This window comes from Amia ocellicauda, chromosome 2 (assembly GCF_036373705.1).
Source record: "Amia ocellicauda isolate fAmiCal2 chromosome 2, fAmiCal2.hap1, whole genome shotgun sequence".
Classification (NCBI taxonomy): domain Eukaryota; kingdom Metazoa; phylum Chordata; class Actinopteri; order Amiiformes; family Amiidae; genus Amia; species Amia ocellicauda.
The window spans coordinates 15,620,244-15,639,554 of record NC_089851.1 but is presented as its reverse complement, the minus strand read 5'-3'; the positions used below and the strand labels follow the sequence as shown (position 1 = coordinate 15,639,554).

The window sequence follows — 19,311 nt, the reverse complement described above, 5'->3', positions numbered from 1 at the left end:
AAATATTAGGTTTTGAAAACTCCTCTATTTCTAGTTTAACAATCTAATTTGTTATCTCTGACACTTCAGGACAGGAGGACAACAACCATTCTTATAGTTGTTAAAACAGATAAGCATCAGGTCCCATCAGCTCAGGTATTGTGATTGGATTATACATTCAAATGTGTCTGACAATAATGGTGTGTTTTAGTTTTTGTACTACTCTCAGTTACTAAACTTTTTTTTTTTTTTTTGCTAAACATACCAATTAAATACCATTTACAGTTTGTGAGCAGGTGGGATCGAGACCTACAAACCCAGCAAGACTGTGGCCCTCAGGGACAAGGGTTCATCACAGCGACCTTATGGAAGTTGTTGTTTACACCACTAGAATTGAACTTGGTGGGTTGAGCTCTGTGAACATGTGTCTTTATTACAGACCAACCCAGGATAAGATATTTGTACAAGCAATTTTGAGAAGAGGACATAAGAGATTAGTAGGCCTTAATTACTGCTTTATTCTAATAGCTTTTAATAATGTGCATCTTTCATGACCGGGTCCTACTGTGTATCTTGCTGATACCTAATTTACAGTGTTTTTGTTACATGTTTTACAAAACATAAACAATCCTCAGTGTCCACTGGTGTTGTAGTTACTTAGTCTCTGTTAATATATATATATATATATATATATATATATATATATATATATATATATATATATATATAGTGGCTGTTTAACTATAATTATGTATTATGTATTTTGAAAATACATATATTTAACTTCTGTTTTTTAGCTAGATGACTCACATTTAGTGTTATATGTTTTAAATCTAATGACACCAGAAGACTACGCAGCCAGTGGTACAGCAGTCTATTCATAAACTTTTTTTCAACCACGTGATCAATACATCTGCAAAAAACATGAATTAAAAGTTAGTAATAGAGCTTAAGTAGTTTTTTTTAATAAAAGGATTTGAACTCAGTAAGTATTGTTTTCTTTCAGAATATTTCGGTGAACAAACATTGCATTTACAAGTGAGGAACACAGTTTATGTTGGCGTGATTGTGTGTCAACCCAACAGCAGCCATCCTCCCCGCACAGCTGTTCGCTTTTTGTGTTGTGTGGCTGTGAGCAGATCACATGAGCGCCCCGGTGCATCACGGGAAGGAAATCGATCAGCAGGCAACTGTAGGATTCAACATGGCTGCCCTCGACTGTCACTAGGGGAGTTGTTTTCAGCCCGGGAGCTGCAAGTTTAAAAGAACAGCTCCAACAAACCCGTCCGTGACCCGATTCCTGTTCAGCTATATCCTCTGAGAGCACAGTGCCCGCCATGGCCCAGTGTCTTCAGTCAGTGCAGGAGTTCATCCAGGACTCTTTCGTCCCTATGGTGGCCGTCTTGTGCAGCGAAGATGCGGAGAAAGTGACTCGTAAAAACAACCTGAATTTCTCTGAGCTGGTGAGGCCTTTCTGTCGTCTCACCTCGGAAGGTTGGTTTATTTCATTTCAACTTATCGGTGGCAGATGAAGTACACTGGTCCTTTTCTTGTTCGCTGTGCATGTTTATTGTGATACCTTTAGCCTTTCGGCCGTTGACAGTCAAATGACAGGAAGGGCTGGTATTCAATATTAAAATGGAGAGGACTCGATTTAAACTAGCAAGGCCTTCTCCTTTTTCAGTTCCTGCCACTTGAGAAGATTCATTAATATCCGAGTACAATGCCATTGTCAGCACGGGTTAAGAAGGATATAGACTTGCATTTATGTCATGTTTTCTCTGTAAGGAACAGGCCCAATCAGGAATTACTACTGGGTTTATTTAATGAGACAGTCTGCATAGTGTACTAGGCTATATAATCAATAATGGTGTAGTGATTATCATTTGTGCAACCACTATATTCATTCGAAAATCCAAAAGGAAACCATAAATACCCGTATTAGACATGCTTTTTATGTGTAAGATAGATATGCTTGGGTATCTTTTCGTTTCAGTCAGAGTGAGAGTCTCAATATACGATCGATGATTTAGCTGGGCATGAATTGCTTAGATTTAACTGTATCATGTGTTTACCCAATTTGTTATTCAAAATGCTATGTTGTGGAAGGATACAGCACGGTGGCATCTTCAGACACAAACAACAAGGGATCTATATCATGTTTTGGTCATTCTATTCTGTACAAGTGCTGTTCAGTTAAGAAGTGTTTATCTTCTGGATATTAAAAGTGAAATTAAATCAAACCCCTTTTCCATTGATGGAGCACTGCACTAATAAGGAGTTTTATTGACAAATGCATTATAAATGCAGGTATATTACGGGAGATAATTAAATTACTAAGGATCAGTAACAAGCTTGTTGTACATACTGTGCAGTAAGGTCTCCTCTCTAACATCCAAACAAACACAACTCTTAGTCTCCCAAACTGAATAAGAGGAGATGTGGGAAGTGTTGTCAGTTTCACAGAATGCTCCTGACTGTCTGGCATTGTGTGATGCTAATTGAATTCCCCTGTTCACTTTTTAGCAATCTGTGACAGATATATTTTACTTCTTACTTGGAATTGCAAGTTAGCATTTTGATTATTGTTAACTTGGAAGACAGAGCACTGTAAACTATACATTATATTATTTATTCCTATCATGTTATGGCAAACCTTTCTCTTAGTCTGGCCACCCCTTCTTAAAATGGTGTCACATACTCTTTCCATTCAATTGGGTGGATATAAAAATGTCTGGGTGCTTATTGGACAAGGAATGACTTTGATATGTAAAGAGTTGTTTTGCAAGGTTTTTCCTCTAGAAGAAAGATAAGGAGTCAACATTGGATCAACTTACTGAACTGACTGATTGAGTCAGTTTTGTTTTCTATCCAAGTAGGAAAAGCAAGTATTAAAAATTAATCAAACTCTATAAATGGTAGGATTCCAAATATAAGATGTATTATACACTCTTTATCTGCATATGAACTATTTGGTTCATTCTAGGTCAACTCGGACTTCAGATGTGTCTAATCTTGGGGTGATTTTTAAGGACCTAAATTATTATTTAGAATGTTAAGTGCTGTATTATTGCTTCTGTGGAATATATGCAAAATAATAATCACAACTTTAATATATCTGTATTGCAGGGGGCTATACAATTCCAATATTGTTTAATCATTCAAATTCCAGATGATTTGAAGTGCTTCTTGCAAAATGATTCTAGAAATATACACTTTGACCTTTTTACCTCAAAAAACCCTAACGCCTAGCCTTAAATTGGAAATGGTAGGGCTTAAAATCACTGTATGGTGACTTTCACCTATTGTCCCTTTGTGTTATCTGTACAGAAGTGTTGTGCTGTAATATTTGCCCTGCTGTAATACCTGATATTAGGTAATGCTGAACAATATATATAATCACTTAGACTACACTGTTTATCTGCATATCATCAATTTAGTCAAATACTGCTCATCACCATTATTTTGTATCCATGATAAAATTATTGTGGGTAAAAAAAATAATGTAAACACGTGTTTATGTGCTTGTGTATGTAATGTAGGCTAAAGAGTTGATTTAATAATGATGTCTTCAATTAAAACCAACTTCCATATGCAATGCATTGGACTAACTTCATAGCAGACCTCAAAATGTAGAGGTTGACATTGAATAATGTAGGCCTGATAAAAAAACAATTTGTTACAGCACACATCTATTCAAACTTCATATAACAACAAAACATAGCTTAACTCTTATGCTGTATTCATATACACCTTATTTCAATTCATATTCTTGTTTCATTCTTTTTTTTACTTTTTCTTCCTACTACTGGAGAATAGGTGCAGGAAGTATAGACCTATAGCTATCTCACAATGTTGTCTTTATGCCAATTTAGTAGCTGTTTTGTATTGTTTAGAGGTGGTTCATTTATAGACAGATAGATGTTGTCTTTTCTACAGTTTCAGTTAATGTAATTGTTGATTAAAGGCATAGTTTTTAGCATTTTGTAAACATTTCTTAGTTTTCTTTTAATAATTAGGTGATTGGTATTTTCACTGTATCAGCTATAGTCCAAACAGATTTAGGATAATGTTTATTAAATCCAATTTATGTAGATGTTCTCTATTTACAGGCACATTCATTTAATAATAGAACCAATATTCTCATTTTCTTTCTGCCTTTAGCTATTTTAACTAAACATTGAAATAATTAAGTAAAGATTCTCAATCATCTGCTTATTGTTTTTTTTTTTTTAATGCTCCTTTATTTTTGGGCAACTTCTGCATATGTATGTGAATATTTAGCTTTTATTTAAATAGCAGGACATTATACCTTTCATAGACTAATTCATGCATACATTTGGTCTGTCTGTCTAGGTTAGGAAATAATTGACAAATCTAATATTCGTTCAGCTTTTATTGTTAAGCTATTGCATTTTGCATATTGAATTAACAAGCTAATTATTTTCCCAATGGCTACAGACTAGCGTACAAGTTAAATATACTTAAGCAGGAGGATTAGCTTAATTGTTATGAGACATTTACCAGACTCTATAGTTGGAGAAAGACCTGTCGGTACCTGAAACATTATTTTATAAAAACAGAATGGCATTGCTTGGAAACTGCATGTCAGTGAATACAGGTTGAACTATACTTAAAGTAAAACATATAAAACTAAATTCCCTCCTTACCTGATTAAATAATGTGTATCTACTGTTTTCTCTTTATCTTTTTACGTTTCTCTTCCTGAATTCTGTTTTCTTTTATTTGCAGGTCATATGAGAGATCCTAATAACCAGATCCAAGTTATAAAAAATCTAAAGATAAACATATCAAACATTGTGACACAGCCTCCTCAACCCACTGTCATACGGAAGATGCTAAGTGAAGTTGTGTCCGTCAGTCAGCCTGCAGACGGATTAGTTGCTAATGTGATTACAGCTGGAGATTATGATCTCAATATAAGTGGTAAGTCACAAGGCATGAAATCCCTAGAAATCATTTAGTAGCCTAAACGTTTGCCATTATTGACTAGTACTGTAGCTATATACATAGTTTTTGTGATCTATTATAGTTAATTATTTGTGTCAATGATGTCTTAAATTTTAGATCAGTTCTCTAATCAAAAAACAAATGTTTATATTCTCTTAAAAAATATAGTATACAAATGTTTTTTTTTTATAGAATTGAAAAAACAAAATGATGGCTTGAATTATAAAATATATATATATATATTTTTTTTTTCTATTGTGTAGAAAGACCAATTATTTATTTCTGAATTGGATGTAAAAGCAGGAAAAGCTTTTCATCCCACTTTCTCAAAAAAAAAAACATAGCATAGAGAAATATATACAGTGGGCAGTATATATAAGCTTAAGGATCCACTGTTTTCTCATGGTAAAAGATTAGGGGTATACATGCAGACTTACTGAATCAACAGGGACCCTAATTACAAGACAAGAGTTTGCCTGAGGATATATGAGCTTTGTTAAATGAGTTAAATTTGTATTGTAATTTAAGGCAACATTGTAGCAATTTTAAAAATAAAAATTTAACATGATAGAAGATGGGGGTGCTCACATTTCAGACCAAATCATTAATATATTTATAATGTTAACCGATAATCCAAAATCTGATAATCCACAAAATTCTGTTTATAAACTGTCATCTCGGTGCTTCTTATTAACAATGGTAGTTAATTTCTTTTACCAATGTTTTGTAACTTAATTTTAATGCATAGGACGGAAACAAAGGTTAATAATGTGGTACTGTATTTTATTTCATTCAGATCGCTCAATTAAAGCTAGTGTTCCTTGGTACAATAATTGGAAAGAATCACTGATGGAACTCAGCACTTCAAAGTTCTTTACAGGTATTCTTACAAATTGGTGTAGGGGCTATTATGCTTTGCCTTGATTTCATCACCTGATTCCTGTCCCCACTCAAAACATTTCCAAGCTGAATCCTGTTGTCTAGCTAACTTGTCCTTTGATAATGTATATTTTTTATTTTACCCACCCCATCAGGGATATCAGACTCCATTCCTGGAGGGCCACAGTTTCTGCTGGTTTTGGTTCCAACAGGAGCTCTCAATTATTCAATTAACGTAATTATTTTCTCAAGTAGAGTTCATATTTTAGTTTTATAGCTGATAACTTAAAATGTTGATTAGTCAAGATATTGTAGCTGCAGAACATTTCAGAGTCTGGAGAGAAGTGTTAAATTCATCCAGTTAATTGTTTAATTAGACCAATTAAGGAGCCAAGAACAGAGCTGGAACAAACCCCCAATGACTCCACAGCCCCCCAGGACTGAAGTCTCGCACCCCTGCCCTAGATCCTTTTTGCGCATTACTCTTCCTTTAGGTGGAGGCTTTCTAGTCTGTGTCTCTGTACAAAATGATGAGTTGCACAAAACCTCAATTGATAGTTTTATGGGTACAGCAATTAATTATATTTTAATTAATGTTAATTTTCAGAAGGAATTGTAATAAGAACTGAACAAAAGCTTTGGATTACTGTTAAAATGCGTGGCTTTTTATATTAATCTATATAAAATAGGATTAAGCAGTAAGTGTACTAAAAATGATACCACAGAGGAGAGAATGCTGTGGTTATTGTTACAGTGCCTGCTTATTTCTGTTTATAAGTGAATGTATGGCAGTAATGATTTGATTACCCTCGAGAAAAAAAAAATTGTAGACACAGTAAACGAACACTCTCATTCTATGCATTCATTGATCGTTTAATTTAGTCAACTATTATAGATATTTCAGTTTAAACTTGGCATGCTCAGTTCAGTTTTTGATTGATGTCCTGAAATCTGTGACATTAAACCAGTTTGATGTAAATAAACATGTAAAATACTATGTGAAACTGAGTGATTCGAGTAAAATGTTCAATTATAGAGCTTTACTGAACTACATACACGAAACCTGTATCCTTCAGTGCCCCCACATACACTAGTGTCAGTGTCAGTATATTTTTATAGCAATCTCTTGTTTGGTTCTTTATTACAGACGTCTTTGAAAAGATGACATTACTTATTGTACCCACTAAGGCTTTTATAATGTACCACACATTTAACTGTGAATAATGTGCAGTAAATCATTTAAAACATTCCTTGTTTTTCTGTAGCACTTTGTCTGTGTACTGTACTAGAAGCACAGATTTAACACATTTAGTTTTTATTTATGTCCTATGTGGCTGAAATTCTGTGTTATTTTATGTTCAGTGTTTTCCTGTCTTCCTTTGTCTGATTGTTTAATAGTTTAAAAGAAAAGTGATTTTAAAAGTACACTGCAGTGGTATTTAGAGTATAGATGAAAATTGAAGTTTCCCTTACAGATCAGGTTCTCTTAAATGCAGAAACCCATTATTTATCAGTATTTTGATATTAACACTATGAACAGTAAGGGCTATATTCTGTATAAACAGAATTGTAAGCAGCCGTTGACCCTAGTAATTTTTTATGTGGTTAAAGGCTTATGTCATTAAGGTGATATGTCAATGCTGGGACTGACAATTGTTTTCAATGTGTGTTTGCTAGCCAGCACTTATCTGATGTTTTTTTTAATTTTATTTAACCTCTTGTAAACCGGAACTGAATATTAACTTTGGTCTTTAATGATCAACAAACTATGTTGCAGACAATATGTAATATAAGGGCAGCAGTCTGGAGTAGTAGTTAGGGCTCTGGACTCTGGAGCGGAGGGTCGTGGGTTCAGTCCCTAGATGGGGGCACTGAAAGGTACTTCACCTAGATTGCTCCAGTACATGCCCAGCTGTATAAATGGGAAACCTATAAAAAAGAATGTGATATGTTGTAAGAATTGTAAGTCACCCTAAGTCTGTTAAGAAATCAAGTAATGACGAGCAATTGTAAGTCTCTGTATCAGTCATGCTGTACATTAGGTTAATCATTGTTGTATATGCATATGTATGTGAAAGAAGAAGGGGGAAAAAAAGACCCCATATTTATGACACCAAACATCACAGTGGTCGTGTGTCGTGTTTAGGACTTGCTTTGAAGTCCATAATGGTTAGCTTTTCGTATTTAATTCAATTAGTAAGTATGTGTCCCAGCTGGTATGAGACCTTTTTTGGGGGCAATGTCATTCAAAGATCATCTGTGAGATTCTTGAGGAATGTCTTGATCAGCTCTTTATAGTTGAGTACTTCAGTGTAAGTGAGGTGTACTAGAGTCCATGACATATCATGCAAACATGCATTCTGTTTGGCCAGGAAGTGTACTGCATAGCAATGTACTTTGAACTTCTGTCAGACTCTTCATTTGAAGTGCCATGTCACCATAGTATTAAGCTTTGCAGGTTTGATATTTCCAAGGAAAGTAAATTTTAAGATAGATTTGCATTTCTGCTAAAAGTATATATCAACATGTAGGCAATTTTAAACATATTTTACAGAAGGATGAATTCAGAATAATACTGTACTACACACAAGACAGAACTTAAAATACAATGCATTAGAGCACTTAATTTGTCTTGCATGGTCTGTATTGTACAGCTGCATATTTTAACAATTCAAAATTCACTGTTGAAATTAATTTCAAGATATGGGTATTCATTATTTTTTTTTAGATCTTGAAGGAAAGTGTGTCTGACATAAACTGTGCTCTGAATAATAAAAAACTAAACATGCTGCGGCTAAATGGCCCATTTGGGTACGGTCTCCACATGGAGTGCAGGATGTTGCTGTGCCCTATAGTTTGGAAATCAGTGGTTTGAATCCAGGTGATGCCAGCTCTCTTTGGGAGCTCCCAATTACTGATCATATCTATCTGTCTCTATCAATATCTACCTCTTACCCTCTCTCCAGTGTAAGTCAAGGGTATTCACACACTTTATTTGAAACTGTTGTAGAAATGATTTGAGAGGCTGTCAAATGTTTACACATCGGTTCTGTTAGCTTGCTCTTCAGTGGTATGTAGTGGTCCTTTTCTACTCCATTCATTTCCCCCCTTTTTAAGAGAAATATATCTTCTTTCCATAGTTATTTTAAATTGAGAGATTAATACAAACTCTGTATTTTCTTTCCTCTTTTATGTGTTTTCAGCAACAACACCTTGGTTTGAGGCATACAGAGAGAACTTCTTCCAGTCCATGCCAGCGTCAGATCATGAGTTTCTTAATCACTACCTGGCATGTATCCTTTTATGTGCTTATTAATGTTGCATGCTTGTAGACATTTTTAAAATAGGGACCCTTTTGTTTAGGCTTTTTTTTTTATGTTCTTATTTAATGTTCAAATAGGTGACACGTAATTTAATTTCTGTTAATTCAATGACTCCATTATACAGGTTTTTGAATAACAGAGAGCAAGTCACACTTATTCAGAGTGTCTATATATAATATATATATATATATATATATATATATATATATATATATATATATATATATATATATATATAATTATATTTTAAACAAGAGGCTACTTTTTAAATTATACTCTGACAACCTAAAATATATTGTTAAACTTATTTGTGTGTATTAACTTCTTAACAACAATAATAATTCTAAAACTATGTATGTATTTTGTTAATTGTTTTTAGAGCTTAGAGTTCTTGCTTTGCTTTAGTAAGAGCTTGTCAACCTCTTTTCTTTTCTCTTTCTATATAATTTGGCTGGTGCACATGTGTATGTGTTTGTATGGGACATATCTGAAAGTGTGTTTTCCTTTTAATGGCTTCATTGCTGGAATGTGTTTTCTTTCCTTAATATGTAAAATTAATAAGGCATGCTTGTAGTGTCCTCTCGTGAAGCAGAGCCTGTGGAGCAGTTTCTAAAGCTATCCCAGGAGCAGCACCAAATTCAGCACAGCAATGAGTACTCTTATCCCAAGTGGTTTATTCCCAATACCCTGAAATATTATGTGTTACTGCATGACATCAGTGAAGGAGATGAACAAAGGTAATTTACTTTCATGATTCAAATCCTTTGCTTATGTTACATAACCAGTTTCTCCTCAAACTCAGAGTGTAAAGCTGTGTTTTGTATCTGCCATGCAGCCATCTGTTTTTTGAAACTTTGGATCTTATTAACGTGTTTTATCATAGTTTCAAACTTTGAATACAGGTCCATGCTTTTAATGTATATTCAATGTTAGAGTTAAGAGAAGTAATAGATTGGCCTTTGACAGCCATGATTTCTTATGAAGAATAACGGACACATCATGGGTATTTTAAAGGTATTATAGGTGTTCAGTTTGTGCTTCATCTGCTATTTTTTTTAAATTGCTGCAGGGCAGATTCAGTTTATGAGGAAATGAAACAAAGATATGGAACTCAGGGCTGCTACTTACTCAAAATTAATTCACGGAGTTCAGCAATTGGATCTGATGAACAGATTCCAGACCCCTGGAGCCAGTATTTACAGAAAATCAACTTTCAAAATCAGGTGTGTCTTTTAGTTTTTTAGCTTTTTAATTGATAGTAGAACCTGATTAGGTCTATGTGTTACTGGATTCTAAATGTTTTTCAGCCAGTCATAGTGCTAGAAGTAGAAGGTCAGGTCAGGTCAGGTTCATTGACTTGATAAATATTAAGAAATTAAAATATTTAGGCTCTAGCAATAACATGAATGCACAAAATCATTGATTTAAAAATAATTTATTTTTAAAGAACAAATGCATCATTTTGAAATGTATAATCAAGTGTTGTTTTTTTTAATTAAGGATTTTAATGATGAAAGCCCTTCTGTGGTCATAAACAGTAAAAATATAGAAAACAGCATAAATGCAGAAGAAGCTGATGAGCTTGATTTTTCATCCAAAGGTAAAAAAAAAAAAAAAAAAAAAAAAGTTGTAATTCTTTTGGTCAAGAATAATCTGAAAACTTGCATCACATTCCCTTTCAATCTACTCTGTTTTAGGCTATTAAGATGGTTTGTTTTAACTTGCTTGACTTAATTTTGTTCTTTATAGAGGTCTTATTGTTCTATTGCATCACTTTAATAGAAATCCCCTAGATTAAATAAAAGCATTTTAGGTGTCACCTTTTAAGATCATTAAATAAATTTGATGTAGCAGTAGCAGATCTTCTCCTATGGGTAACCTTCAGCCTTTGTAAATAGTGGTTTAGTGTGGCCATTTATGTGTAACAAGAAAATGTCAAACATATCCTCCTTTCATTTAACTGGTAAAGAAACATGGATATCAGAATTTTATAAAGCGTAGGTCTAAAGTGGAAACTGGAATAATGTTGACTGTAAACTGACAGATTTGCTCAAATTACAAAGATGAACTGCAGAGCATGAGGAACTTGACTGATTCTGTCATTGTAGGAATACGTTCCCCTGCTTTAAACATTATATTGCTGTAAAGCACTCCAAAACATAAGGTTATCATATTTGGACACACAATATGGAAAGCAGACCACAGTGTGAAGAGATTTTATTTAAGCTAAGACATCAGTGGCATCTAAAATACTTTTCAGCCCTTCACCATTGAAATAGAAGTTATTTCACAAGTCATTAACCAAAACAAGAGAACAGTATGTTATACGTGAATCCATTATATATATTTTTTAATAGCTCATGATCAGCGTACTAATTGGTTAATTGGTGTATTTTTTTTCAGTGCAGACATTGATAAGATCTTAAAAAAAAAAAAAAAAAAAAAAAAAAAGTTATTCAAATTCTATGTTTTGATTTTTAAACTGTAGGATTGGAACCCCACCAAAAACTTCTATCCATACATAACTTTAGCAAGTAATATACAATTATGGTAATACTGAAAAACAAATATGTAAGTAATAATTTTTTCTCTTGGACAGATGGGGTTCCCAACAACTTTAAAGCCCATCCTCTTCAGCTGGATCATCCCAGTGATCCTGGTGGCCACCTTGACAGCCTTGAAGCCTTAAAATGCACCGCACCAGTCTCTGAAGCTAAAAAGCAAACCAGTGTTACCACTCATGGTGCTTGTTTGACACTTAACGATCATGACCGGATAAGGCAGTTCATTCAGGAGTTTACATTCAGGGGGCTCCTACCCCACATAGAAAAAACTATTCGTCAACTCAATGACCAGGTAAGTACAAAAGGGGCATTTGGTTCTGTAAAGCACAGTAAATGTACAGCATTGGATCATAATAACGGATCTGGGTTATGTTAGTAGGCTATTGTTCCAGACACCTTTTTTCACTTAAGCTTCCCTTCTAAAATCAAATATTTATGATCGACCCCATCCTTATTTTAACATGCATATCTGATAAGGGATTTCTTTATCTTAAAGACAGACTTTTATTTTGTATTTTTGTAGCCTATAACTATAAACTTTCGCCCCCCCCGACCCTGGCCTATATTTCTGCATTTCAGATTTTCTTCTCTACTGCCACTCATGTTTCTATTAAACAACCCTTTTAGAAGTTTACCAACTTTAGAACTACCTTTGGAGCTCTGACTTAAAATTATAGTTCAACTGTTTTTACTGAATATAAATATATTGTGTAAAGAGAGATTCAGGCAGTGTTAGCACACACACACACCATTCCTATGTACTTCACCCATTCACAGTATGGGCATTCACAGGACACTTCTCTATATTTACTACTTATTTAGAATCCTATATGGGGTACAGACGGATACATGAACCAAAAATGTGCAGGTTTGGGTTGGAGAGCTAGTAGCATAGTCTGGTGTGAGGATTGCATTATGCAAAACATAAAAGATGTGTTCTATCTAAATCAGCAAGGATTTTCCTTTAGTAATAAAACTTTAGCTTCTTTGTTGCATGACTTGTAATTCTCACTTTAAAATCTAAGCCCTCTATCTAAATATCTCCCGTTGTCATTTAATTTTCCTAGCTGCCACTCAGATATTTCTTTTTAAGAGAAGAACATTTCGCAACACTTCAGGAGTTTCAGAATGTGGAATAAGCATATAATATGTAAAGGGCTGGAAGCAATAGAAGTAGTGAGATAGTATTAAGAGATTGTATGCATTTGATTTAACCGCATGCCTTGGAAGAACATTTGAAAACTTAGGCACTAATATCTATGCTTTCTTTTCCCAGTTGGTGTCCCGGAAAGGATTGAGTAGGTCTTTATTTTCAGCAACAAAGAAGTGGTTTAGTGGGAGCAAAGTACCGGAGAAAAGTATTAATGAGCCGAAAAATACGGCAGGCCTGTTGTAAGTAGACTTATTCTTAATTTCTTAGCAGACGCCCTTATCTTTGGGTGACTTACACAAAATAAGACTATTGTATTAATCAGTTTAAGCCTCCTGTCAAATATCTTATTTTGCATAGTTTATTCATACACTATATGCATTTGTAGCAACTTCCACTTTATACACTTTCATTTGTATACAATTTTGGTCAGTATAGCATAACACTGTCAACAATTGTGATTTAAATCCAATTACACAGCAATTTGTATATGCTTGTTGACTTGCTGTATTGTAGGTACCCTCCAGAAGCTCCTGAACTTCAAATAAGGAAGATGGCAGATCTGTGCTTCTTAGTGCAGCACTATGATTTGGCATACAGCTGCTATCATACTGCCAAGAAAGACTTCCTGAATGACCAAGCAATGCTGTATGCTGCTGGAGCCCTGGTAAATTGAAGGATTACAACAATTGTGCCAGATGTCTGAAATTATAATTTTTTAAATCTAGATTTGATTAATTGCTAACACCTCATGGATAATTTATTTCCAGCCAGTGTGTTATTGCCAGTGTGTTAATGCGCTGGCTTTTTCTATAGCTAAAGCTCTAACTTTACAACATGGTGTGCCTGTCTGTAAGTCTGAGTCATATGAATATTAGTTTGCTAAATCCTGACTTCAGTTAAAAAGAGAATATTTGCTATGCTTCCATGTTCTATTTTTGAGCATTTAGCTTGTTTTGTCTTGAAGGAAATGGCTGCTATTTCTGCTTTTCTGCAACCGGGAGCCCCTCGACCCTATCCAGCTCACTACATGGACACCGCTATCCAGACTTACAAGGATATGTGCAAGTATGTTTGATGCATTGCAATGCTTACAAAGGAATGAAGGGAATTAGTCCCAAACCATTGCTTATGTGAATTGTTTCCACTCAGCTGCATTGCTTTTATAACCCATCTTCTCCTGTTCTGTTCAGAAATATGGTTCTGGCCGAGAGGTGTGCTTTGCTCAGTGCTGAGGTTCTGAAAAGCCAGACAAAATACTCAGAGGCTGCGACTCTCTTGATCAGAATGACAAGTGAGGTAAGAAAAACGGGTCTTTATTTTTGTGTTATGTATTGAAAATTTAATGTGTAGCTTATTACACTTTTACAAGTCAGAATCTGAAAAAGGAGAAAAAAAAGCTAACTTTTTGTTTAGGAAGAATCAGTGTCTGTTTCATCACCCTTGGCTTCATGCTCTGAGGTAGGAAATGTATTTATTTAAGTGTTTATTTTCTTCTTTCGTATAAATGTAATTCTACACATTTGTTATTCATATTTGTATTACATGCATAGCTGGCATGTTTCCCCCCTTGAACCTAGCTTTTTGTCAATGTAATTTGGACCCCAAATATTTCTACTTTCTTAACTTAATCACAAACATTTCAATAACACAAATAATTTCACAAGTTAAAGATCAAGCCTTTCTTTACTTCTCTGCATAAAAGTCAAGGCTGGTGTTCCTGACAATAGTGCAACATTGTTAATGATGTACATATTGAGATATTACTACAAATTGAATCGATTGACAATTCATGAGGATGTTTAAAGTGCAGAGAGAAACAATGTGGTCCTCCATTAATGATTAAGTATCTAATTATTAAGATCCAATAAGATAATTGATTGAAAAACAGGTATTAATACTCCCTCACACATTTTCAGTTATTTTTTTTTTAATTGGAAGAAGGGAATAATGTGAGTTGAAATAGCTGATCTGTGGGGCATATAGATTTGATTTTTAGTTTAGTATAGTATATAGTTTAGTATAATTTTTCATGCCTTAAATTATTTATATTGAAGTACATTTTACTGATGATAAGACTTTGGATACTTGGTTAATGTTAAGTTAAATCATTTTATTTTGTATTAGAACTGAAGTGGTGGTTGTTTTTGTGTGTGAATATTTCTCAGGTTTTTAAATTTTGTAGTTTTTTTTAACTTTAAATCTAAACTTTGGTCTCATTTACATCTAGATTTGTTTTCTTCGTTTGACAATACTCCCCAGTCCCCCATCCCCTGAAGTAGTAGTAATTATTTTTTTATGGCTTTGTTATTAAACCTGTTTTTATTGCGCTTTAGGATTCTGACCTGCGCAGCGCCCTTCTGCTGGAGCAGGCGGCACACTGCTTTATAAACATGAGAAGCCCAATGGTGCGCAAGTTTGCATTTCACATGATTCTGGCCGGGCATAGGTACAGTAAAGCAGGGCAGGTACGTTTTATTTATTATTTTCTTAATTTCAGATAAGATTGCTGACTGTGATTTACCAATGTTATGTAAAACATGTCAGATCTCACCACTGATTATCACAATCTAATCCAAGAGGGATATATTTATAATTTACTTGTGTACTTAAAGACCAAATCAAGGAAAAGTGTTGCATTTGTGTATAAATATAAATATACATGCATGAACACTGATTCTGTTTCATTCTGGTCAGTAGGGGGCAATTTTGAATTAGACTTAAATAGAAATGGTTGTTTTTTAGATTTACTTTAAGAAATGTATCCGCTTTCATGCAATGATAATTGGTATATTTACTCTTCAGTGTAAGTATGTGTCTTTTTCAATACAAACAATATGCAGTATTACTTGCTGTTTGGTCATTTGCTAAATTCCCCTAAAAAACACAATCAAACCAAAAAGGGAACTCCTAATTTACCTACAGTGTTTATTAGTACTCCCATAAATGAGTCCATTTACTTTCAGAAACATATCAATAATAAATAAATATATAATTTTAATAAACAGTACATCTGCAGTTAACACTGATTTTAATTAATAGTGCCAATATTGTACAAATACATAGTTTAAAGGTACAGACTATTTGATTGCAAGTTTTCAGTTTAATAACTAGATGATACAATTAAATAATGTAAAGCTAAGAAGATAATGTGATGGGTCTGTGCTAATACAGGCCTGTCATATTACATTTTTACAACATGCATAATGAAAATGTATGGTTTGCAACATCCTCCTAACTGTGCACTTTCATCTGGTGTGCTTCTGTTCCTCAAGATTTTTATAGAAACATTTTAGTTTTCTACTTCGTCTTATCTCCAGAATATAATTTTGTGTAATTATTGGTCTGGTGTTTTGAAATGTATAATATATTCAATAGTAGAATATCCCAGTTTACATAACTGCTTCGAAGCTCTTTTCTCTGCCATTGCTATCAGTTTCACATTCTCTTAGATCTGACAAGTCCATTTAACATAAGAAGCGCCATGGTTTCACTCATACGTAGTAGTGCCTCACTGGTTAAAATAAACAATTTAACACTATTAATGCAGGATTTTAAGAGTTCTTGGATTTGAGTATTTATTACATACTTTTAATGCTGTCTGTTACATTTTGCAGAAGAGGCATGCCCTACGCTGCTATTGCCAAGCCATGCAGGTGTACAAAGGAAAAGGCTGGTCCCTTGCCGAAGACCATATTAACTTTACCATTGGGAGACAGTCTTTCACTCTGAGGCAACTGGAAAATGCAGTCTCCGCCTTCAGGCATATATTGATCAATGACAGCAAGCAGACTGCATCTCAGCAGGGAACGTTCTTGAGAGAATATCTTTATGTTTACAAGGTTAGTATGCTGAAGAACACCCAATGTGTCATGACAAAAAATATATATATATATACACACACAATACCATTCAAAAGTTTGGGGTCACTTAGAAATGTCCTTGTTTTCCATGAAAACATGCATGAAGTTAGTTTGAATAGGAAATATAGCAAAATTAATAGGAAATAGTCATTCACTACGTTTTTTAACTGAAATAATAGTGTCCTTCAAACTTTGCTTATGTCAAAGAATCCTCCATTTGCAGCAATTACAGCCTTGCAGACCTTTGGCATTCTACTTGTCAATTTGTTGAGGTAATCTGAAGAGACTTCACCCCATGCTTCATGAAGCACCTCCCACAAGTTGGATTGGCTTGATGGGCACTTCTTATGTACCATACGGTCAAGCTGCTTCCGCAACAGCTCAATAAGGTTGAGATCCGGTGACTGTGCTGGCCACTCCATTATAGATAGAATACCAGCTGACTGCTTCTTCCCTAAATAGTTCTTGCATAGATAGGAGCTGTGCTTTGGGTCATTGTTCTGTTGTAGGAGGAAATTGGCTCCAATCAAGCGCTGTCCACAGGGTATGGCATGGCGTTGCAAAATGGAGTGAGAGCCTTCCTTCTTCAAGATCCCTTTTACCCTGTACAAATCTCCCACTTTACCACCGCCAAAGCACCCCCAGACCATCACATTGCCTCCACCATGGTTGACAGATGGCATCAAGCACTCCTCCAGCATCTTTTCATTTGGTCTGCGTCTCATGAATGTTCTTCTTTGTGATCCAAACACCTCAGACTTAGATTCGTCTGTCCATCACACTTTTTTCCAATCTCTGTCCAGTGTCTGTGTTATTTTGCTCATCTTAATCTTTTCTTTTTATTGGCCAGGCTGAGATATGGCTTTTTCTTTGCAACTCTGCCTAGAAGGCCAGCATCCCGTTGTCGCCTCTTCACTGTTGACGTTGAGACTGGTGTTTTGCGGGTACTATTTAATGAAGCTGCCAGTTGAGGACCTGTGTGGCGTCTGTTTCTCAAACTAGACACTCTAATGTATTTGTCCTCTTGCTCAGTTGTGCACCAGGGCCTCCCACTCCTCTATCTATTCTGGTTAGAGACGGTTTGCGCTGTTCTGTGAAAGTAGTACACAGTGTTGTATGAGATCTTCAGTTTCTTGGCAATTTCTCGCATGGAATAGCCTTCATTTCTCAGAACAAAAATAGACTGAGTTTCTGGCCATTTTGAGCCTGTAATCGAACCCACAATTGCTGAGGCTCCAGATACTCATCTAGTCTAAAGAAGGACAGTTTTATTGCTGCTTTAATCAGCACATCAGTTTTCAGCTGTGCAAACATTCATTGCAAAAGGGTTTTCTAATGATCAATTAGCCTTTTAAAATGATAAACTTGGATTAGCAAACACAACGTGCCATTGGAACACAGGACTGATGGTTGCTGATAATGGGCCTCTGTACGACTATGTACAAGTTGTTTCCATTACAAATCGGCTGTTTCAGCTACAATAGTCATTTACAACATTAGCAATGTCTACACTGTATTTCTGATCAATTTTGTTATTTTAAAGGACAAAAAAAGGACATTTCTAAGTGACCCCAATCTTTAGATTGTTAGTGTCTGTGTACACGTGTGTGATATATATATATATATATATATATATATATATATATATATATATATATATGTATATGTGTGTGTGTGTGTGTACAGTGAGGGGGGAAAAAAGTATTTGATCCCCTGCTGATTTTGTACGTTTGCCCACTGACGAAGAAATGGTCAGTCTATAATTTTAATGGTAGGTGTATTTTAACAGTGAGAGACAGAATTACAGCAAAAAAATCCAGAAAAACGCATTTCAAAACAGTTATAAATTGATTTGCATGTTAATGAGGGAAATAAGTATTTGATCCCCTATCAATCAGCAAGATTTCTGGCTCCCAGGTGTCTTTTATACAGGTAACGAGCTGAGATTAGGAGGACTCTCTTAAAGGGAGTGCTCCTAATCTCAGCTCGTTACCTGTATAAAAGACACCTGTCCACAGAAGCAATCAATCAATCAGATTCCAAACTCTCCACCATGGCCAAGACCAAAGAGCTGTCCAAGGATGTCAGGGACAAGATTGTAGACCTACACAAGGCTGGAATGGGCTACAAGACCATCACCAAGCAGCTTGGTGAGAAGGTGACAACAGTTGGTGCGATTATTCGCAAATGGAAGAAACACAAAATAACTGTCAGTCTCCCTCGGTCTGGGGCTCCATGCAAGATCTCACCTCGTGGAGTTTCAATGATCATGAGAACGGTGAGGAATCAGCCCAGAACTACACGGGAGGATCTTGTTAATGATCTCAAGGCATCTGGGACCATAGTCACCAAGAAAACAATTGGTAACACACTACGCCGTGAAGGACTGAAATCCTGCAGCGCCCGCAAGGTCCCCCTGCTCAAGAAAGCACATGTACAGGCCTGTCTGAAGTTTGCCAATGAACATCTGAATGATTCATAGGAGAACTGGGTGAAAGTGTTGTGGTCAGATGAGACCAAAATCGAGCTCTTTGGCATCAACTCAACTCGCCGTGTTTGGAGGAGGAGGAATGACCCCAAGA

General features: G+C 35.1%; 1 protein-coding gene across 6 annotated transcripts in view; it reads left to right on the top strand.

The window, feature by feature from the left end:
• Positions 1-1,147: 1,147 nt before the first annotated feature.
• Positions 1,148-19,311, top strand: part of trappc8 (trafficking protein particle complex subunit 8) — a 59,232-nt gene continuing 41,068 nt past the window's right edge. For 2 of the 6 annotated variants that reach the window (XM_066719602.1, XM_066719601.1), the window contains exons 1-15: positions 1,148-1,473; positions 4,732-4,926; positions 5,747-5,830; positions 9,033-9,122; positions 9,715-9,889; positions 10,222-10,375; positions 10,653-10,752; positions 11,752-12,008; positions 12,993-13,108; positions 13,383-13,533; positions 13,834-13,934; positions 14,060-14,165; positions 14,283-14,327; positions 15,203-15,334; positions 16,484-16,708. In XM_066719602.1, coding sequence (XP_066575699.1) covers positions 1,317-1,473; positions 4,732-4,926; positions 5,747-5,830; positions 9,033-9,122; positions 9,715-9,889; positions 10,222-10,375; positions 10,653-10,752; positions 11,752-12,008; positions 12,993-13,108; positions 13,383-13,533; positions 13,834-13,934; positions 14,060-14,165; positions 14,283-14,327; positions 15,203-15,334; positions 16,484-16,708 — 2,088 coding nt within the window. In that variant the 5' untranslated portion in view covers positions 1,148-1,316. The remainder of the gene's footprint in view (positions 1,474-4,731; positions 4,927-5,746; positions 5,831-9,032; positions 9,123-9,714; positions 9,890-10,221; positions 10,376-10,652; positions 10,753-11,751; positions 12,009-12,992; positions 13,109-13,382; positions 13,534-13,833; positions 13,935-14,059; positions 14,166-14,282; positions 14,328-15,202; positions 15,335-16,483; positions 16,709-19,311) is intronic. The other 4 variants (XM_066719604.1, XM_066719603.1, XM_066719605.1 and 1 more) reach the window with 3 other exon arrangements.